Below are 24,399 nucleotides of genomic sequence, written 5' to 3'. Positions count from 1 at the left end.
GTTGAAGAGTATCTTGATAGGAATAATAAATTTGATCTTGGGATATCCCAGTAATTATAGATTTGTATTTTAGCTTGCATGCATTAGTTTCTTATATATATTTTAATTGTTATTTATTTTATGTTAAGACAATCTTATGTAAATATCAGTGCAATCATCTGACAATCTCTATATCCAATGGTCATGTACCTGAATGGATGGATGAATGTTAATAAAAATAAATAAATAAATAAATAACTAAAGATGGAGGTAGGGCATTCCTCTGAAATGTAGGTGAACTTGTACTAAGGTACATGGTGTCACATCCCAGAATATAGTAATCTTCTTATAGTCACCAGTGTGGGAACCTCAAGTCTAAACTTCACTTTTATGTGTGTAAAGAACAGTGGTGCAACTCCTTTCAGATAGTTTATCTGTTTATTACAGATTAATTGAAAATGAAATAAGCAGAGACAAACTCTTTTATCTGAATGAATGAATAGTGCCTTTCAATGAAAGTAACTTTGTTAATATACTCGTATTTGCAGTAATATATGAAATTTTGTTTCAGAAGTGGGTAGATTATGGATTGGAAGTCAAGGCCCTTCTCTTGGTCTAGCTGAAGTTCATCCTGAATATGATTCCACTGGTACAGTTACCTTTAAGAAGAAGTACAGAGAGGTGAGAAAGAAATGTATCCATATATTTTGGCTAATGTAAATGAAACAGAATTATGATAAATTAGGGTGATCCATCCTTGTGATCAATTACGAATTTATGGCCATCCTGACACCAGTGGCACATTATGTGTAAGTTCATGTCAGTTCCTTAAATGACATTTTCACTACTGAATTGTAAATTTGATGTTGAATGATGATAGTGAATGATGAATTTAGAAGCATGAAGAGTGAAGAGGCCATGGTTTCATGCAGAGACCAAGAAAAATTCTCAGTCAGGATGATTGATCCTCAGACTGAGATTGAACCCATGACCAACCAAATAGGGAACAAAAAATATTCTAGCCACTCAACTGTGATTTTTGGTGCTAGGCTATTGGTTGCTGAGGTTGTAAATTTCCTAGAATAACTGAGAGTTAAGGTGGTAAATATGTAGATTATGGTTGTCTGGGAAGTGACTCCATATAGTTTGGTACATAAGTACCAATGCTTGATGTTGATACTACTTATTTTACTAATTAACTAACTTCATGGAGCTGAGCCCTTGTTGAGAAGCCACCAGTTGTGCAGCTACTCAAGAACTGCCCAGCATTTTATGGGACCCGAATGTTCATTACCATTTTTACAAGAGCCCTCCACTGCTCCAAACCTGAGTCAGATCAATCCAATCCATACCATTCCATCCTATCCCTGTAAGTTCCATTTTAATGTTGTCCACCCACCTATGCCTTGGTCTTCCCAGTGGTATCTTTCCTTCTGGCTTTCCCACCGATATCCTATATGGATTCCTCATCTCCTCCATTCATGCTACATGCCATGCCCATCTCATTCTCCTTCACTTGATCAGTCTAATTATACTTGGAGAAGAGTACCAGTTATGAAGCTCCTCATTATGCAGTTTTTCTCCAACCTCCTGTCACTTCATCTCCCTTCAGTCCAAATATTCTCCTCAGTACCCTGTTCTCAAACACCCTCAGTCTATGTTCCTCCCTTAATGTCAGAGACCAAGCTTGGCACCCATACAGAACCACAAGCAAAATCATAGTTTTGTATATTCTGCTGATACTATGTACAAAACTGTAAACTAACCCAAATCACAGAAGACTGTAATTTTCCTGGTAGAATAAATTATGATGCTGGTGCACATGTAATTCTGGTAATTATTCATATAGCAAGTATTTCGTAAATACTCACAATGATGTCGTTCTCGTTACAGATTCTTTCAAGTCCATTGACTGTAGTTTGTGCACCACAGTGTGAGACACTGTTTAAGTGTGGACGATGCGGGAAGATTTACCATTACAAGAAGAGCATGTTGAGGCACGTGTGGCTTGAGTGTGGCAAGGAACCTGAGCTTCAGTGCCCTTACTGTCCACTTCATACCAAACATAGAAGCAATCTGCTAAGGCACATCAACAACATACACTAAAAGGCTGTTCTTATATTTCTGCAATCCTTTCACTGCCAACTGCAAGTACGTGGGGGAGTCATAAAATTTGAATTATCACCCTGAAGAATCAGGGACACATGTGCAAGAAATTGTATGTGAGTCAGTCCTTCTCTACATATGCCCCCTGCAAGGCCACACATTTTCTCCAAGAATGCATCAGCTGCTGGACCTTGATCATAGAAGGTCTCATTTTGACTGTTTAGGAAGTCCTCCACTGCAGAAATTACATCATCATCATCATCGTCTTGGAATCACTTACCACAATGTGGCTTCTTCAACCATGGAAAGAGGAAGAAGTCGCTCAGTGTCAGGTTTGGTGAATATGGTGGATGGGGGAGAATTTCATATCCCAAACTGGCAGCAAGTGTCGTCATAGCATGAGCAGCATGAGCTGGTGCATTGTCGTGAAGAAGTCGCACACCTTTTCCCATCATTCCACGTTGCTTTTTCTTGATTTCCTCCCATCATTTTCTCAAAAGGTTCTGGTAGTACTTGCCAGTGATGGTGACACCCTTTTGTGCATAGTCAGTCAAGATGACACCCTTCCAATCCCAGAACACACTCAACATCACCTTTCCTGACGACGGTTGTGATTTGACCTTCTTTGGTGGTGGCGAGTCTGCATGTTTCCACTACTTGCTCATTTCCTTTGTTTCAGGGTCATAATGATAGACCCAACATTCATCCATCATGATCAGGTGCTCAACAAATTCCACCTTTTCGTCTTGACACAACTGCAAAAGTTTCTTTGCCACATTCATCTGTTGCTGTTTTTGAACTGGTATCAACAACTGTGGCACCCAACATGCAACTACCTTTGCCACGTGTAACTCATCATGGATCATGTTGAAAACCAACCCATGGCTAATGCAGATCTCATGAGCAATAGCTTCAATAGTTATGCGCCTATTGGATAGGATCAAAGCTTCCACCTGTGCCACAATTCCCAGTTCCTCAACGAGAGATGGTCTTCCACTTTGGGGTTCAACTTTGAGGTTTGTCTGCCCACAGTGAAAGCGCCTCTTCCACCTGACCCCTGTCTCATATGAAGATACCCGTTCCTGATACACAGCAGTCATCTGGTCGTGGAGCTCCCTGGCAGACTTTCCTTGCAAATGCAGGAACCGTATCACAGTGCAAGCCTCCACTTTCTCAACCGACATCACCATTTTGCTTCTGCCCTTTCCTGTGGCTTCTTTTCTCCACTTGACATGGGAAAATTTGACTGTTCGGCAAGCTCAGGAAATGGGCTCTCTCCTATATAGAACAATATTTTGGAATTATGATTTTCTCATGATGATAATTAAAACATTATGAATTCCCATTGTATAGTTGTGGCGTATGAAATACTGGCTGCTGCTTCACAGGATATTGTGAAGATCTCTGTCGTCTGAGATATATGACTGTGTAGTCCATTGAAAGTCAGCCAGCATTTCAAAGTAACATGTCTCCTCCATCTTCAGGATCAAAGAATAAGCCAGGCAAGATATCAGCATGAATCAGGTAGCAAGCAGAGTAATGCTACCTGATTTGTGTTGGTTTCTTGCTTGGATTATTCTGTGAACCTGAAGATGAAGGTGACATGTTTATCTGAATCATCAGTTGACTTTCAGTGAACTACATGGCGTTATATCTCAGAAAATAAGACTATTAATAACCACTGCTGTGAGAACCTCCATTCTTATGCTGAATATTATATTCCTTATGCTCATTTTATTTGTAGTGCAACGTTCATAGATCCCATATTGGATGTGATGTCCTCACAGTGGGATGTGATGTGATGTAGTCCATGATAAATACACTGGCTACATGGCTGGAAGATATTACTTTAATTGTCATAAGTAGAAAAGGTACTTTTGTCAACTAATGTCTACAGAACCTCACCAGAGGTCCCAATGTAACTGACTGCAAGGATTAGAAGAGTCTTTCTTGGGAGCCCAATTGTCACTCAGCCACTCATTAACTCATGTATACTCTCACTCATTTATTTGATATATAATGTTGTGTGTAAAACATCTCTGAGGGTGCATTATCATCATCCGATTTTTTTATTGCTAGTGGGGTGGGACTAAGTCCCTTGTACTGCTGCCACTTCTGGCCTCTTGTACCAGCCCCAGATGATAGGTGAGGGTGATTGTGGAACAATTGGTGGAATGAAGATTGGCATGGGAAACCGAAGTACTTGGAGAAAACCTGCCCCAGTGCCACTTCGTCCGCCACAAATCCCACTTGACCAGACCTGGGATCGAACCAGGGCCGCCGTGGTGGGAAGCCAGCAACTAACCACTTGAGCTATGGCATGATCGTCATCTGATAGTAATATAGATTGTTACATCATCATTGGAAATTTACTAGATTCAATTTTCAACATACTCTGATATACAGAACTGTCATACTGGAAGCCTTCTTGAACACATAGGGCTCTGCATCCATAAGGTTACCTGCTCAAGGCATGATGCATACCCTCATAGATGTTTTAGGTGCAAAGTATAATTACTGCCTGAGAAATCTTCTTAATGCTATAAAGTAATTGTAATAAGAATAATACTGAAAATATAAATTCTTGTCTACACACATATCAACAAGCTTTTTGCATAACTTATTTCATTACATTTTGTAATAGTATTAGCCATGTTGTCAGTTTCAGTATATTGTAAGCATTTTAGCGTTCAAATTGTTTAATTGTTGCTACTATATTTTTATATGTTTTATGATTGAATAAGATTAATATGTATGATTTGTTGTAGAAAATTCTTTTTTAACTGGGGCTGTAATTTCTGAAGTCTCTTGTATATGTAAAATACCACCTTTTCAATGTAATATGTTTAATTTATATTGGGTCATTATGTCACTTCCATTTTAATGTTCTTAATAATTCATAAATGCTGCTTTATAACAATTAAGAATATCTTCTTTATTTTGTGTCTGTTGGTTGTTCAATAAATATCATCCAAGGATGTATTACACTTATGTTTGTTCCCTTGACATAGACATCCAAAACAGTAAGAAATAACAGACGAAGCTGTATCTCCACATAATCACCAGACGATGTATCATAGATTAAATCAGCATCTACAAGTGAATAAGATATTGGTGCAGGAACAATTTGGTTTTAGGAAAGACTTATCAACTGATCATGCTGCTTTTTCACTTTCCACTGACGTACTTGAAGCTAGGAATGATAAACTTCTAACTGTTGGGATTTTTTGTGACTTTGCCAAGGCGTTTGATTGTGTTAATCATGAGATATTGATATCAAAATTAGAGTATTATGGTGTTCAAGGTTGTAATTTAAATTTGTTTAAATCCTGTCTTTCAGATAGAAAGCAGAGAGTGCATCTCAGAATTGACGATGATCATGATTATTTCTCCAAATGGAAAAGAGTTAAGCAAGGAGTTCCTCAGGGGTCAGTCTTATGACCACTTCTGCTTATTATTCAACATTAATGATATGTTCATAATGTTATATGTTTGGAGATTCTCACAGCAATGATTGTTCGGACTGTTGTCTTAGGAATGCATTTCAGCGAGGAAGAGGCATCTTCATTTGCAGAGTCAGAGTGTGTAGGGTGAGGAATTGGTTTTAGGCAGGTTGCAATAATGGAGGTCACTCAGGTCCACAGGAATGACCAAGGAGGCAGAACTTGGTCTAGACCAAGAGGAAGAGTGAACATACATGTAGAAAACTGTCGATTTCAGAATCACGGTATTGTATATGTTCCCCATTATTAAGGAGGTAGAAGTACATCTCATTTGCTTCATCTGGTTTTCTGAATAATTGAAGCCCAACACTATGCTATTATTTTTTAAACAAATGCTGTTGGAATTGCAGTGCAGAGACAGACACTGAGGGTTTTATTATATACTGGAATAGAGGAATGGAACAGTTCACTAACAAAATCATGCCATTCTGTTGCAGAATTGAAACAAAGTAAACTTCAGTGTCTTCATACAGCAGAACTTGAACGGAATCTGAGTCTTCAACAAATCACCACTCATGTTAGTCAGCATTTTGACAGACAGTACAGTTATGTTAGCATGGCAAGACAGCTTAGAGCCTCTGATACTGCTGTGCGCCTTCCATTTATGCCAGTAGCTTTCGGTGATCATGATATGGTGTTTCATGGAAAACAAGAAGACTTCCAGTGCAGGATGTGTGGAAAGAGCTATCGATACAAGAAGAACATGATAAGGCATATTCGATTTGAGTGTGGCAAGGAACCCCAGTTCCAGTGCCCTTATTGCCCCCATCAAACGAAACACAAGAGCAGTGTTCAGATACACATAAGGAACAGGCATCCAGATGTGTTGAATTAAAGCCAAATAGAAGATCTGGTTTATTGAATTCATGACCAGGTATTTTAGTGCCTATGTATTTACATTAGGCAGCCATTTTGCACCTGTACACATTGCAGTTCATGTTATGTATTTCTCCTTTAACCTTGTCAAGACAGACTGTAACCCAAAACTTAACACTGTTACTTTGTAAAATGTAGTTATTGCATCCTGTGTCGTACAATAACAGCTGAAGAACTGTAACTGTGAAAGGATCAATACCTATATATGTATTGTACAGTCCAATGAAGCATTGAATGAATATTGTTGTTGAGTGGGCAACACTCTGTTTTGTGTTCTGGAAGTCCTGTGTTTGTATCTTGGCCCAGATTTCTTTTGGTTTCCCTCAGTCCTTCCGGCTACATTCCAGGTAGTAATTCTAATTATGCCTTTTTTGCAGGCATCCATGTCCTTTATAATTATTTGTTAATCATCTTACCATTTGTTGCTGCACCATTTGAGCTACTGTCAGTCTCATTAAATGAAACATAAATGATAAATGCGTAAATAAATAAATAAATACATAAATAAACAGATAAATAAGTTGAATCACTGAATACTTAGTTAACTTACGGTATGAAATTTAGTATAATTTGACCACTTTGTCTCTCCATGCCTGGTACTAATGACGTCTTGAAGAATGCCGTCCTCTGGGATGTCATTCCGTATAGATCTTGAGCGAACCAACATTTTGGAGAAGCATATCGCCTTAGTCTTCAGGGTACAAAAATTTGCAAGTGAGGAACCAGAGTGAGCAGGTGGCTTAAGACTGAGCCACCAGTTGAAAACACCCAGCTATATAAGAACAGGGAGGGAGGAAGGAAGAGTGGGCTCACGCTGGTTCCTCACTCATGGAATTTTCTACCCTGAAGATGGAGGTGATACGCTCCTCCAAAACGTCAGTCCACACAAGATCTACACAGTGCCACATCCCCGAAGACAGCATTCTTCATAGTCACTGCTATGAAAACATCAGATATTACATAATAATGTCTTCTTTACAGATCAGTCTATGAGTTGGGTCAGTTATCACCCAATTTCAGACAATCCACCAGCATTCAGATCATCCTGTGAGAATATAACAATGAGTAATGACTCGGCATGGACTAAACATGACCATCCTCTGATGTCTGACCATTGTGTTAATCAACAAGAATATGGCACTGTGGAACAAGTAGTGACCAGATGGTCTTCATCAGAATTGAAATCAAAGGGACTCTTTCTATGCCCAACCTGTGGGAAAAGATACAATTACAAATACAATCTTGGTCGGCATATTCGGCAGGAATGCGGAAAGGAACCCCAGTTTCATTGTTCATATTGCCCTCATGTCACAAAGCATAAATCGAGCCTACAGAGACATATTCATAGAAGACATACAGAGATGCCAAATATCAAGTGAGGGGAAGATATTCATGCTATGACACCGTTTATGCTTCTAGGCAGATATTGATGTTTCAAAGGAACTTACTGTCTCCATCTTTGAGAGCTGGATCAGGTATGTCAGAAGGTTCTCATTGACATTCAATGGACAGAGCTGGAAATGGAACCTGATCCAGGTTAATTTGCATGGTGGATAGAAGACATACTTTTTACACATAACAGTATAAAACATATATGAATAACGTAAGAACATAAGATAGTAATACAAATATTTGTGTATCACAGATAATATGTGAACGGTGCTGAAAGCAAGAAGTAGCGGCTGCAGTACATATAGACATAGAGCAGGTATCCCTGTGATTTAAATTTTAAATTAAAATTCTAAATCAAATCGACGAGTGTATATTAATAGATATTTTAAACATAACTGACAAAATCAGCAAGGAGATTCTGGTATATCAGGACCGATTGAAATGCAGCAATGACAATTGAGAGAGCTGGTGTTTTTAAATTTTAAATTACGTGCAGTGTGACAGCTACGTAAGTGAAAATACACCTGATGATGGCCAGTTATGGCCGAAACATGTAGTGCAAAAGAAGAAAGACAAAGAACCACAAATAAATTGTTGCATTTACAATGGTATTTATATTATACATATGGAAATTCTGTACTCCAGTTGTAAACCTTTTTCACTGTAATGGACGAAAATCTGTCAAACATACAGAGCACTTTAATATTGATTCTTTGTATGGATGAGTACACATAAACCAAAGAATTTAAAAAGAAGTTTGATTGTTGGGTCAGGTCTCGACTTCTTGGAGGGCATATAATTGAACCCCAGTTTCTATTGTGGCATCACTGCCAGGATCACTTTACCCCCTATGAAGAGTGAGCAACTGCCCAGGGTTCACTGATTTTAAGGGCATCCACTGGCATGAATATTGCTGCCATGTGCTTATTGAACTTTCCAAAACTGTTTGTAAATATATTTGCAGACTCTGCAGTCTGTGTTATAGGAAGTTGCCATTAATTATGACATACCATTAGCATGTAGATGGCCAAGTAATTCCACATTATGCTCTTAGATTTTAGGAGCATAATCAGTAAATGTAAGAAATGGTGACTGAATGATCATAATATAAGCAACTTGTAGGCTTGTAACTAAGAGCAACCTGGAATTATTTAAGTTCACTTATATGTGCAGTGGACATGCAGATGACACAGAAAGTAATTTCCTTTTGTGTTGATATATTTGGCATTTCATACTTTTGGTTTGAATGTAAAAAAAATTATGTTCTGTGTTTTCAAAAATAATTTTAAACCAAGATAATTTCAGATTGTGTGTTTTTAATTTTTCCCCTTCCTTTTTTCATTTGTTCATATAAGGGCCTCAGCCTTCGAATGAAATGTGCAACAAAATAGTTACACATTGTACAGTGACATATTTTCAATTTTGAAGATTAATTGAATCACTGCAAGATAAGTATACTTCAGTTCTGAGGGTTCAGACTAGGATTACTGACTTTCTTGACTTTGTCAATCATGTGACATCCCGAAACAGCTTAATGTTTTGAAAATTCTGTCTGTTTTTGTCCTCAGATGAAAGGATTAGGAGGCACATATTCATTTGGGATTTCTATCATTTAACTGTGATTACTATTTCTAACAGACACATGCCTCCCCAGTTATTCACATAAGAACTGAATCAGGTCCAATTTTTGAAACATTATGTTCTTTCAGAATACTGGACTGTGAACAGAGCCCAGAAAGTCATGTAATCCTGACTGTATATGCCTTGTTATCTTAGTTCCTAGCTGTGTACCATCCACTGTTGCTGTGTTAACTTGCCGCAGTTCAGTACTCAGTATTATGCATTGAATCCACATGTTTAGCAGTGAAGGGGTTAGTTACTGTGTTTTTCATTATATTTGAATTTATATTTCATTACTAGTTATGGGTGGATCTTGTTGCAGACATTCTTACAGTGGACAGTTTGCCACAAACCATGAACCTCTTCTCACCAGAACTGTTGTCCAACAGCATCTACCAGCCTTATGAAAGTGACAATCGTTTTATTGAAGTACAGCAAGAGACATATCCGTGTCCGCAGTGTGGGAACAAGTACCGTCACAGGCAGAACCTGAAGCGACATCTCGTATATGAATGTGGAAAGGAACCGCAGTTCTGTTGTCCATTTTGTAAAAATCGATATAGACAGAAAAGCAAGCTGTTGGGACATATTAATAGGAAACATAATATTAAATACTAGTCCAGTTGTGCCAACAACTGCAACAAGAGTTAAAGTGTCTACTTCAGATCTGTCCTTTGCTATATTTCATACTTGGATGTTCATTTATTGCAGATCCAAATCTGTTGTGATGATAATTAAATCACAGATATTATGTTACACAGAGTCTGGAATTTATTTTTCCATATAAAAAAAGTAAAGTTAACCGTGTGGTTAATTAAGCATGCCACAAGGGTATATGAGAAGTGGAGTTGTAGCTCCATACATTCTTAACCTCAGCACTAGATGGATGATGGTTGCCAACTTCACATTCAGTTACTTGGCATAAAGGGAAAGAGCCCTGCTACATGTTTGATGAAAGGCTGTATGGCCCCAGGGGAAGTCTGGATGCTATGGAGAATGTGTGTATGAATATATGTTTCTTCTTGCACAGAATTCATGAATGGACGTACAGTGTAGTGCAGAGGTTACTTCTACTTTTCATGTGGATGGTTAACTTGTGGCAGTAGCAGAAATGTACAATATTGAAAATCTGATATATCTGTCAGGGTTTGTAGTGATTATGTAGTCATTATGTCATCATTATAAAGTTATTGTAGCCTATTTTGAATGTATGACAAGAACCCAAACCGCCATAACAGAGGTCTTATTAAACACACAGGATTCTTCTTACTTAAAGTTGCCTACTTAATGCTTGATATACCCTCAGAAAAGTTTTAGATGCATTCTGTCTTTAACATCAGAATCAGTGAAGTATGGAAGGTTATAAAGCACATTGTACATTTTGTATGTTTATGATTGAAAATGAATTATAGTCATTCAGACTATACAGGAAAGCAGACATCAGAGTGGTTAAAAGCATTATTTTGATATCTTAGTTTCAATAACACAGTATTCTGGTAGCATATTCTTGGATTATATGTGTCATGGAGCTGTGAGTGGCACAATATTTGTCTTGGCTGTGAATGTTTCCACTGAAGAGATATTATTACAAGTTTTGTTCAGACTTCATTGTATTTTTAATGTAAAGTGAAAATAGCAATTAAATGTGGTTGTATTTAATGGCTTTATATTATCATTACTAATGCCACAATGCCAATAAAAGTTCACGATATAGGATGAGCTTACTGAGTGTTTAACAAAATAATGAGTCATATTTATTTGCACAAAATGCTGAGAGTAATGTGAGAGAAGATAAGAATATAATTAGTTAAATCTCACCACTATATAACATTGTGTTTGTCAGTTGAAAACTGAATATGTTAATTGCACATAAATTTTAAAGTGTGTCAGATTTGAGGTTCTTACAGCGTTGAATATGGAGACTGCTATCTTCTGGAATGTAACATCATGTAGTCTGGGGAAGTTTACCGATATTTTGAAGGAATGTACTACTTCCATCTTCAGGGTTGGAGAGTAAGCTGCATAAGCAGGACATTCAGCTCGCTGGTTGCTTTAATGACTTTATGTCAAACCTGAAGATGGAAGTAGTGTGTTCCTGTAAAATGTAGTAGGTTTTGAACAAACTACACAGTATCATGTCCCAGAAGATAACGTGTCTGAAATTCTAAATTACTTTAATGTGGGGTAAGTCAGTACACTGGCATGTTTCTATGGATTCTCAATAGATCATCAAAGAATGCATTGTTAAATACTGTTATTTATGAAAGTTTTCTAACTCTCACAGAGCTTTATGTCTTACTGTTATTGATAGGTTTTGGTTTTGTTTAAATTAAGTTAAATTAATATTATTGCCATTTTTTATAACTTGAGTTATATTTAGTAAAAGCAGTTTTGTGAAAGTAGCATGTAAAATAATGAACATTTTGAAAGAAGTAATATAACCATAATATGTGTGCATATATTTGAAACAACTGCACTGTCATGTTGATCAATATCAGTAAATTCTTTCTTAAGCAACTGACATTGAACTTATTTGTTTAGTCCAGTGGTACTATATTTGTTCCACAGAAGTGTACAGTAATATTCCCACCATCCTTCATATTTGTTACAAAGATATTATAAATTAGAATAAATTGTATTGATGTCCTTTATATTACTTTATTTGTCATTTCAAATTGTGCAATAAAAGTTAATTTTTACATAGATTTGATGTTCAAAAATTCACTACAAGTAAGTTTCTAACTAACATGAGTCAGACTGCCTCTGTAGTGCCATTCAGTTACTGCAGCTGAACTATGAAATGACAGTCTGGCTGTGAGCAGAAAAAGGTGCTGTACCCTGAGACCACGATCTATATGAATGCATGTATAAATAGAGTAGAACATATTGAGCAGAATATTCTATTGACAAAGTCTAAATGTTTCTGGTGATGGCATGTTACATACAATAAACGTGGCTATTTTCAGCATTGTCCATTGTCTACCATTTTGAGTTTTTTTTTCAAAACACAGTATTTCAGAACTAGGATCTGTTTCTGTCATCAAATGTATGAGGGGAAAGGTTCCTCCTCAGTTGGGTCCATTTGAAGGGGCTAGTCTCAGTCAGTGGTCTTGAGTTTTTTCAAAGATACCATTACTGAAATGGGACTTGTTTCTGTCATTAGCTGTAAGGGAGGAAAGTTTCCTACCCAGAAGTTAATTTCAATCATGGGCCAAAAGTAAATAACATTAGCTGCATTTTTCATGATTGCCATATTACTTTGTGTGGTTTGAGGATTTTGTGGTAATATCAGTTAATTATTAAATCTTTACAGTTGTAGTATCCTACTATTTTTGAGGAAATATATGGCATTCTTCTTTGCATCCATCAGCGGTGTTGAGGCGAAGAAAGCTGGAATAAATGATGTATATATATATATATATATATATATATATGTAGAGATGTAAGAACTTAGGAATGTCAGTATCAGAATCACTTTTGAGTTGTGATAGGTCAGCACTAGACAGTTATAACTCTTGATGCCATGGAACTGATCTGAGTTCATTGTTTATTAATGTTACAAATTTTGTGTATGTGTGTTCTTTTGTCCTGAACACAGATGCAGTAAATTTGTATGCCGTGTTGGCATTTTCTTAAAAACAGAATTGATCTTTGATACTAAACATTCTAATTATATGCGTATAATTTTTCTATGACTGATATTTGTTCCTGTCCTTACAGATGGAGCTAATGTATTTGGCCAAGGAGAATACTTTATCAAAGAAGAAAATCCAGTAATGATGTCACATGTCACTTCACTTCTGGGGCACACCTCACAAAACTGGTTTACGAGTAATCAGCTTCCCAATACTGCACACTCTAGGAGTGCATCAGTTGCAAATATGAATGTACAGAAGACAGGGGACTTATGTTTCCCATGCCACAAATGCCAAAAAGTGTACACGTGGAAAGCTAATCTCAACCGACATTTGAGGCTTGAATGTGGAAAACAGCCTCATCTAAAATGTCCGTATTGCATGTACATCACCAACCGCAAGACAAGCGTGCAAGAACACATTAGAAGACGACATAAAAACTTGCCTAACATCACATAGATATTTATATAAGGAAAATTCAATAGTAACCCACTCGAATGATTACAAGAGATGAAGAATCGATGGAAACCCATCTATCTTCTTGGATCTGATGCCATGTAGTCTGGAATATGTTTACAAACATTTTTGAGGAATGTGCTGTCTTCACCTTTAAAGTGAAAGACACTATAAACATCATATCCTAGAGGATAGAAATCATCATAGTCACCATATTGAGAACCTCAAGTACCATGTGAGGGTGAATATCAAATGTAAGGGTTCAGTATTTCTGAAGGTTATGCTTAAGGGATTTGGGTTTCACTGGGGACTTCATGGGATGCATATCTGAGTGCATTTAGCTGTGCCAGATCTCTGATAATCTCCCTTGGACACATTTCTCTTCAAATTCCCTTATGTTTATGAGCTTGTTTATTTATTTTGAACAATATCATTTAAAAAGTTTGTCAGTAGTAATATAGTGTGGCATGTAGACCCATTGCCAAGTAACAGCTGTGTAAGCAAGAAACACTACATTATTTCCCCGGCAATGAGAAGGCATGCAATATTGGGAGCGTTGTCTTCTGTGTGATCCATGCCTTTGGTTATATAACGAGGACCAGCTGCCATTATGAGAGAGTCTTGAGATGGCAGTTAGGAGAGTAGGTGGTTGGTGTGAGGTGCTTGCCAGGCTTGTGAGTACATGAGCTCGGAAGCAGAGGAATGGCCACAGTTGGAAGACCTTACTGGGCAGCTCAGTGAGGACTGTGACAGGGAACACTAGTCTGTGTGTGATATTGATTTGTAAAGCATAGTCATGAATTGTTTAAGAGTTCAACAAATCTGATTACCAATCCAAACCCCATCTATAGTCACACACATACATGTGACAACTTGGGTGACAGTTGTTACCTAGCAATGGGCCTACATTTTTTATTTTTACAATATACTAAATATACATAAAGAGAGTAATTGACGGGTGTATGTAATATTGAAGCAGGTATCATCCTCTGATGTTACTCTGGAGCTTATCTAATGAGATCCTCTGGCCACATTCTGTTTAGTCTTCTTTCTATTGCTGTTTGGTTCAAGAGGTTTCTTATTAGTTGGTTGTTGTTTTGGGTGGTCCGGTTTTTGTCTTTCTCCACGTATGCTCTGATGATTTCTGTTACATATGGCATGCTTAGATCATTGTGTAAGGTAGCGTTTGATACATACCAGGGAGCATTAACTAGTTTTCTTAGCATTCTGGATTGGAACGTTTGGAGAATTTTTGTGTTGGAAGGTTTGCTGCATCCCCATAACTCTATCCCGTAGGTCCAGACTGATTTGATTATCGTTTTGTATAGAGATAGCTGTGATTTTTTTTTTCAGTTAGCCAATTCATATTTCTGGTTTTGAGCTCTAGTTGTCTTCTCTTAGCTTTTATATGCATTCTCCACGTTAGTGATGGGTCTACATGCAACAGTATTTATATGTGAAATTTTAAATAAGGGTTCTTGGGAGTAATGTGTTCATAATTAATCCATGTACCACTGCTACATGTTTTGAAATATGCTGTTTTAAACTAAACTGGATAAATGAACACAAAGATGGCAGTAAAAAATTTGTGACATGCACAGATTTTTCTTTTTCTTTTTTTTATTATGCATATGAGACATGTGAATGTGCATACAACTTATAACAAAATTTTAAATAGTGACGTTATTTAAATGAGAATAAACTTTATTCAATAATGGAACATCATGTTCTCACATTACTGTCGACAAGAATTATATAAGAACACTAGAAGAAATGCAGAAATAGGGCAAAAAGGAAAGCATGCTCTGTTTTGTCTCAAAATTAAGTAAACTGATTTGTGACATGATGTGTTTTGTTTCCAGATTTTGAACCTGTATAACTTACTTAATTTAAGAAGCTACTTTTGTGTTGCCATAACCTTCTTGGCTAGTGTTATTGTGATCAATTACAAACGTAAATTTTAGGTTTTGTATCATCATTTGTTGTTATTTTATGTTTCACCGAGAAGTAACCACAACAGATGTTGCATATTTTAACAGAATACATCACCAGTATTTCAGGAATGTGTAGTGAAGAACTGATGTTTTTCCCATTCCTGAAGCTCACTTACAACATGTTGATACTAGATTTAAAAAGTGGGAGCGTGGAGTAGTTTTATATGCTGTGTTCATACAACATGTCACAAAAATTAGTCACATATTTCACACTGTGGGAAAGCTTTGCTTTCATAGTGATGTCATCGTCATATTTCGTATTGGCCGGAACTAGAGTTCAGACACAGACAAGGAATTTTAATGCGTGGACATCCAGAATAAAATCTTTATTTCCAGGTTTTGGTTCAGTACAATATATGTTCAGAAAGTGTAGGAATTCTGGGGTTGGGAGGGGATTCTGTCTTTTTAAATTTACTAATAATACCTTTGTGCCGTGTTAGTCAATAATCATAAACAGTATAAGGGATACAGTAGTGTCTGTGTTAATGATGTAACTTTATATTGCATGAGTTGAGGTTCTCATATTAGTTTCATACTCCTGGTGTTCTGGAATGTAACGCCCTGCAGTCTGATATGTAAGTACCAGTGTTTTGGATGAATCTGCTACCTCAATCTTCATGGTACCCAGAAGCTGGAGGCAGCTGTTTCCTATCTACCAGACTGTCTGGTGTCACATCCTATAAGACTGTAATCTTACATAATGTGTAAGTGAACTATTTTAGGTCATATTTTTTATGTGTTCCTTCATAAGTAGAAGTTGGATTATAAACATCAGTATTCTGTTGCTGCTGATGAAACTGTATTGTGATGGAAACTTTTCCTTGAAGATGGAGACAGCAAGGTTTCTCTGAAACATTGCTACCCATCCAACAAACTACATGGTATCATGGACTGTAATCTTGATGTTTATAATGTTTGTTAGGCAGCAATAGGGGTGTCAGCAGGAGGAGACCAACCTGGCATCTCCCCCTCTCTAGATTTCTTTTTTTTGGGGGGGGGACAGGGGCAATCCAAAAGTGAGAAAAGAAATAGAAATATTATACCAAATTTAAAAATATCAAAAGTTATTATTCTGTTATAAATACTGTACGGTGATCAGTGGAAATGTGGTGTAAATGTAAGCTTGTAATCAAATTATCTGGCTGCCCTCCCTTAGAAACCTGGCTGCTACTGTTTGGAAATGATCCTAACAGCACCTGTGCTCAGCAGTGTCCATAACTTCCTGACATTGTGATACTCATTGTTATCAGTGTACTTGAGTGATATTGTACTCTGTGACATATAAAATATGTTTTACTCTCCGTATAATTCAAATGTAATTTTCAGTGTAAAGTAAGGTATTCTATTTTGCCAAAATTGAATGGTACATACTTCCAGATTTTCATATATACATATATACATTACATTCCGTAGATCCAAAGTAAGTCCGAATGACTGTAGGATGTGGAACAAGTCATACAAATACAGTAGCATTGATTTGTGTTAATTTGATTGCTATTGGTTGCTACATGCCCAGTCAATTACATTTAACTTCATGTAATGCTAAGAGAATAAATAATGACAATCCTTACAATTAATTTTCCATACTTCTTCTCTTCTTTTGTCTTAAAGCGAATATTGCTCTTGTTGCTTTCGAGAAAGTCTGACAAGAACCATGAAAATGAATGGCTAACAGGACTGCAGTAAGGCTATGGCAGGCCTAGAGGACCAGTAGTCAATTTTGAAACTGCTTTCAGCAAAGAAACTGTCAATATGAATGCTAATGTGAGAGAAATGAAACAGTTCAAATTTCATCTGCTTTTGAAGAGTGCTGTCTTCAGGGATCTGATGCCATGCAATGGTACATACAAGTTTATTGAAATTTCAGGGGAATGTACTGCCTCCATTTTCAGCATCAAGAAATATGCCAAACAACAAGCAGAGGGCTTGCTTGTTGCTTGCATGGCCTACTGATTGACATGTCTTTATGGTCACTGTTACAAGAACCTCAAACATCACTTCATCTATGTAAGATTTGAGGTTTTCATGGCGGTGATTATGAAAAATGCCATCTTCTGGGATGTGGCACCTTGTAGATATTTGTTAACCGACATTTCAGAGGTACCCATTGCTTCCATCTGCAGGTTATAAGAAATGATGGAGGTGATACGTTCCTCCGAAACATCATTTAACAAAATATCTACATGATGCCACATCCCAGAAGACAACATTCTTCATCACTTCATCTGTTACTATTTCTGGGTTTGGTGTATGTAAATGATTACAGTTTGCTTTTATTTCCAGAATTTAGTGTCTCTGTGACATGCAAGTCTCAGTTCTTGCAGTGACTTTATGTGACTGATTGTAATGGATTTTGAGTGTTTGCCCTAGGACAGTATTCTGTTGAACCTTATTTTCTCTTTTATGATTTCAGAATATGCATCATATTCACTTGATTTTATTATACTTAGTTTTTTAACTACCCTTAATTGTATTGAAATAGTAATTATCCCTGATGAACTCAAGAATTTGTAAATCCTTTGTGTCTGTAATTAATTTTTATGTGTTTATTGAGGATGGCTTACCAACTTAGATTTTTCGCTGAATGTGACAACATTTTCCTAAGGCTTACTCATTCTACTACCAATGGTTTAAGTATTTAGTGTAATTATTCAATTTATTTATAAGTTGGTCATTATTGTCTCAGTATTTGTGTTCATCATCTTTCATTATCTATAAAATAAGACTTGGAAATGATAGTCAATTCCACATTTGTTATAAGATATATGACTTATTCTGTATCCAACAGGCTTTCCTACTATGGATTTGTAGAATGCAAAATAAATACGAATTTGAATTTGAATTCCTTTACCATAGACACTAGATTTAGATTTGAATTTTATAGGTTTAAATGTCACAAGATCATAGACATATGAACACTGAAAACAGCTATGTTGTAGAAATACTGAAATATATACATATTGCTGAAAATAGTATATTTTCTGTGAAATTAATGTTATATTCCATATTCAGAATGCATCTCCTTTCTATATATATTTGTATTGTAGTCTGGTGTTGTTGGTAAACTTGTGCATTGTTTTATTTTTGCAAGGTATTTTTTTTATTGCTAGTGGTGTGGGACTAAGTCCCTTGTACTGTGGCCACTGTTGGCCTATTGTACCATCGCCAGATGATATGTGAGGGTGATTGTGGAGTAATTGGTAGAATGAAGATTGGCAGGGGAAACCGAAGTACTCGGAGAAAACCTGCCCCAACACCACTTTGTCCAGCACAAATCCCACTTGACCAGACCCGGGATCGAACCTGGGCCACCACGGTGGGAAGCCAGTGACTAACTGCTTGTGCTATGGCGTGTTTTTGCAAGGTAAGAAATTTCGCATATAATTAAAACAGTGGTTGAAATTGTGGGGAAATGTACTGCACTGATCAACATAATTTACGTGTAACCTACTGAACAGTGCTTTTGCCACAAAGAGTAAGCTTATGTTTTAAATTAATATTTCAGTTCTGAAATAGACTGTTCTGTTTGGTCATAACAGGTTCTTACATTCTTTCAGATATACGTAGTAATGAACTACATTAGTTATTGAGTACATGTTTGATTATTGATTCTTATTGTTTGATACATGCTTATCATATCTGGTCCACTTGAGTGTAATGTTGAATGAAGGAAATAAAACAATTAAGTTTTTTACAAGCCATTTTCCCTACTTCCCATTTTATTAAGTATAGTTTTTTAAGTAAATGAAGAATGCCTTTCTTTTAAATTTGTTATGGGAAATGTGATGAAAGTTGTCTGAGAGTTCCAATTTTCAGCCATGTTGATTCATAACAAAGCCTATTAAAAGTTATGTCTGTGATTCATCAAATTGCTGTGCTGTATTGTAATACTTTATTATGCATAAGACACGAAAGTCTAAAAATTTTTTGTTAAAACCTTTTATACTTACTCAGCTCACACAATCAAGTATTACGATACAGTGTAACAATTTGAAGAATTATGTATACCTGATGATGGCCCCACATGGCAAAAACATCTTGTAATATCTATGAAGCATGAAGTAAATAATGTTTAACAAATAGTCTAATAAGTGCTGCATTTTAAAGACTGTATTTTATGGGTGTGTGTGTGTGTATCAAGTACTAACTCCATCTTTTTATTACTGATCACCCAAGAATACTTCATTGCATTTGCATGCAATTCCTGTGAAAGTTCAAAATCATGTATTTACTCTTGTAATTAAAAGGAAGTAAAGATTTTGAATGATGATTGAAATTGCATCAAAATGACTTTAACTTATATATTGCTTTAACAATTGTCTTTTCCATACATAATGTCAAGTGCACAGAGTTAATTTAAAATATGTTTGGGTGCTCTGTGTTAGGTTTGTGGTAGGGCACAGTAAAGAGAAAAGTTACATTTTTATATATACTAGATTAACCATGTTTAGATCTTTAAAACATGTCAGAACACTACAATGTTCCCCATTTAAAATTGATATTTGAAAGTGTGAGCTCCCCTTCATCATTTAATTCAGACCCATGATGTAGTAAATTATGCTTCAACTCCATTGTAAAGGATATTGAAGACTTGAGGCCCTCCTGGTTGCATCAAGATCATCATCTTCTGGGATGTGATGATTGAGAAGTTTGGTTGATATGTACCAGTGTTTTGGAGGCTGTCCTTGCCTTCAGGGTAAACATCCCAGGAAGTCACAGTCTTAAAGGATATTTAGTTCACTTTTAAGTATTCAGTTTCTTAATTCCTACTCTTTTTAAGAGATGTGCAGGGTTCAGCACTATTCAGTGTGTATGGTTGCCTTCTTAATCATGAAGAGCTGTAGTTTTTCTTAATTCTAAGCAAATTTCTGTAGTTTCTGTAGGTCCTGTCTTGAGCCATTTGAATCCAGTCCACTTCCTCGGACTTTATCCTTCCAAGATCATGTTTAGAATTTTACTCCCATCTACACTTGAGTTTTTCAAGAGGTTTCTGTGCCTCAGTTTTGTGTGCATTTCTGTCTTTTTCTGATGGGAGCTACATGCCCGATTTTTATTAATGTTTGTTTGATCACCCTGCAATATTAAGCATTGAGTTCAAGTTATTGACCTTCTCAGTACATGTTTTTCTCCACTCATGTGAACAGTGCTTCAAGAAGTTGAGAAATTAATTTAAAAGAAAGAAATGCATATGATTCTTTTTAAGTTAGTCTTAAAATATGAAGACAGTAAAGTAATTTGTGCTTTGTTTCTGGATATAATGCCAGTAAATGTGTTATATTGTGATATTTTAATGACAATTATGTTGAAATATTTCTTACAAAATGTTTATCTGTTACTGACCATTAGCCCTGGTTCTCTGTCTTTACAGATTTTCCCAGTTGTGAGGTCCAGTTCTCTTATTCTGAATTTGGCCATGGGTTCCATCAAGTTGCAACAAAAAGTGGTTGTAATCAAAAAGTTATGAGTCAGCAACGCTCTGAAATGGCTGCACCAGAGGCCCATTCTTGTTCCAGATGTGGCAATGTTTATTGTCGAAAAGGAAGCCTTCAGCATCACTTGAAATGGGAATGCGGAAAAGATCCTGGCTTTATATGTGCATACTGTCCCTTCGTCACAAAACACAAATCATCTCTGCAGAGGCATACTTGGAGACGTCATAAGGACAAACTTCCCCATGCCATAATCTAAATAATTTATTTTAAGTGCATTTAGGATAAAGAATTTTGGAAAACACTCATTAGTTCTGTGAGATTTGAGATTTCCATGGCAGTATCAGAATTACTGTCTTCCAGAATATTACATCATATGATCTGGTAGATGCAGACCAGTGTTTCAGAGGAATCTGCATCTTCCATCTTCAGAATATGCTCAAGTACCAAAGTACATGGTGTCACATCCCAGAATACTGTAATCTTTGATACTAACTGGTTTTGTCATTGTCTGTTTGTCTTCAAGTAACAACTCATAATCTGAAGAACCAATTTGTTTGAAAATGTATATGATAGAATTAAATTAAAATTTGTCAGTCTCTTCTGATTTTGGTCTAGTGTGATTCAGCATATTTGCATCAAAAAAGAATGTTTATGAATATCTTTGAAATCCTTAGACATATCTTGATAAAACCTGATGTATGTGTCACTTCTGATGTATAAATAGTGCCATATGTAAATTGCATGAACTTCAGTGTACCACACTTAAGGCCCACAGTACTTATGACACTTAAAAGTGGAAGCATCGAAATAAGAAGCAGAAGAATGAGAAAAATATTAAATATTATGAATTCAGTATATATTTTTTGTTGTGAAGTCCTTAGATATAAGAAAACCTGATATATGGCATGTTTATTATACACTAACACTATACATATATTTTGTTGACTTAGTTTACTTTAAGGCTCTCATTATGTAAGGCCTTATATGAACAGTGTTGTATGTAAATTTCACTATCTTTAATGTATGTATTTTAAAGCACTTATTACCCAAGGCCTTAGATGAATTCTCATTTATGTCTTTGTTGTGAAATTCTTAGGTATATATATATGACACTCATGTGTACAACTGGTGATGTGCTTATAGTTTATTAACTTAAATTTGTTTTAAGGCCTATATTAGTTCAGAGCCTAATTTGGGCGTACCTTACTTAGTGTTCACTTGAGAGATAGATTTCTTGAATGACATCTTCATAAAATTATCATGTTGTCTTCTATAAAATAAAGCTTGCTGAATTAATAAAAAACTTGGTATGATATTGATATTTGTGTAGTGTTTAGCATTAAAAGTACTGATCAGCCTCCTACATTCTGCATGCTGTCTAGCTGATGTCTGCTCAATTTACAATGCTACCTACATGCTTAGAAAGAAAGCAGAGACATGTCATGTGTATATGGAACTCACCCTTTAAATACCACCTGCCTCAAACATTGCAGATTCCTTTTCTGTTTCTACCCAAGTTTGATGTCACCTCTGGTTTTCTTTCATTTATAAATATTTTAAATGCAATGTTTCGGTATTTTATCCATTGCCAGTGGACCTTGTCAAAGAGTATGGTGGGTCCCTGGTTATACATCGCTGTATTAAGTAGTTCATTAATTGGTATGTTTTACATGCCTAGCCAGTTTTATCCACCTTAATGTAATGTTAAATGAAGAGAATAAATAATGAATTTTTGTTACTTCCAATTCTGTTTCTCTGTCTTAGAACCAGCATTTTCCTTAGCATCCCAGAATCTTGTTATCTCGGAGCCTGTATAGAGAAGGATAGATGATATAATGATACAAATTCCGTCCCAAGTGCAAACAATATATTATGTGTCCTTGATCTTGCTCCTCTACACTACATGTGTTATACATGAGTACTACATGAGTGTTATACACCTGATGATGGCCGTCTGAGGCCGAAACATGTAGTGTAGAGGAGCAAGATCAAGGACACATAATATATTGTTTGCACTTGGGACGGAATTTGTATCATTATATCATTTATCATATGGAGTGCAACAGGATGCTTAAATATAATAGAGAAGGATAGATTAGAATGGAATAAATTTATTTACATTCAGTAGATACATAGATCAGCCAAAACTGTAATACATGTTATAATCTGAATACAGTAACTGCTACTAATAGAAAGCATGAATTTCATCACCTAAATAATATATAAATATCGAGTTTCTCCCTGGCAGGAAACACACTGCATCTCCATTATAAAAACCACCTGATTAATGCTGTTTAAGGAAATAATCTCTGCTTTTTTTGAGAGAGAGATAGAATCATAAGAAACAATTAGATACCTTCTTGAGAAAATACACGATTTTTGTTGTTGCTAAATCATATGGTGCTTATGGTAACCATGGGGCTTTATGGGGTTAATACCACTTACTTTTACAAAGTTAGTTATGTTAATTACATAAATAATTCAGCCTGCTTCTACTGGTTTCTTGCTTGAATTATTGTTTGCCCCTGCAGATGGAGGCAATATGTCTCTGAACTGCACACTATTGCAACACAGAAGGCTGGCCTCTTCATATTCCAGATGTTTCTTAGAGTGTATAATATATTCTTTACTGACTGTTAACTTTGGTTCTCTCTATTTGTGCAGATTTTGCCAGCTATGCAGCCCAAGTCACTGATATGGATTCTTGTAAGAGAATTCATGATGCTAAAACAGTAATTAGTCAGAAAAAAATGCCACAAGTCAGTCACGGCAAAAAATATCTACTTCAGAGTCTTGTTTGATGTGCGGTAAGGTTTTTTGTCGAGAAAGAAGTCTATCAGAGCATTTTAAAATGAACTATGGGAAAGAATGTGGCTGGAAATGTCTGTATTGTCCTTTTATCACCAAGTACAAGCAGTCTGTTCAGGCGCATATTTTGAGATGACAAAAGAACATGCCAAATATTGCATAAAAGTGTCATTCAGTGGTCAGAATTTTTCATTTTGCCATCCACAGTGCAGAATTACCAGCTGGAATTTTTTTCTGTCCACAGTGCAATGTTATAATCCTCATGTTATGTAAGATTAAGATTCTCAGCCTGATGAATATGAACATTGTTGTCTTCTGGGGTGTGACTCCTTTTTGTCTGGTTGAAAATTACCAGTGTTTTGGAGGAACCCACTGCCTCCACCTTCATGAAGATCTTCTTGATGTAACAAGATACATTATCATGAAGGAGCCAGCAGTTTCCCCCATAATGTTGGTAACTTTCCATCATAGTCACATACCATAAGACATTAATATTTAGTTTTATCATTTCTGCTTGTCTCTTTAAGCAGTGAAATACAGAGACAACAACAATATACAGAAGTTTTGTTTTGTTATGTTCTTCAGCTTCATCCATTTC

General features: G+C 36.2%; 1 protein-coding gene across 19 annotated transcripts in view; it reads left to right on the top strand.

Moving 5' to 3' along the window:
- The window catches only part of LOC111862456 (longitudinals lacking protein), a 595,591-nt gene that overhangs the window by 295,427 nt on the left and 275,765 nt on the right, over positions 1-24,399 (top strand). Inside the window, exon 5 of one of the 19 annotated variants that reach the window (XM_023847894.2) lies at positions 20,930-22,807. The exons of 17 other annotated variants lie outside the window; for them this stretch is intronic. In XM_023847894.2, the coding sequence (XP_023703662.1) occupies positions 20,930-21,249 (320 nt within the window). In that variant the 3' untranslated portion in view covers positions 21,250-22,807. Of the gene's footprint in view, positions 1-6,025; positions 6,514-20,929; positions 22,808-24,399 lie in introns of those variants that run through there. One more of the 19 variants, XM_023847873.2, reaches the window with a different exon arrangement.

This window comes from Cryptotermes secundus, unplaced genomic scaffold (assembly GCF_002891405.2).
Source record: "Cryptotermes secundus unplaced genomic scaffold, Csec_1.0 scaffold816, whole genome shotgun sequence".
NCBI lineage: Eukaryota > Metazoa > Arthropoda > Insecta > Blattodea > Kalotermitidae > Cryptotermes > Cryptotermes secundus.
This window is presented reverse-complemented; position numbering and strand designations above follow the sequence as displayed.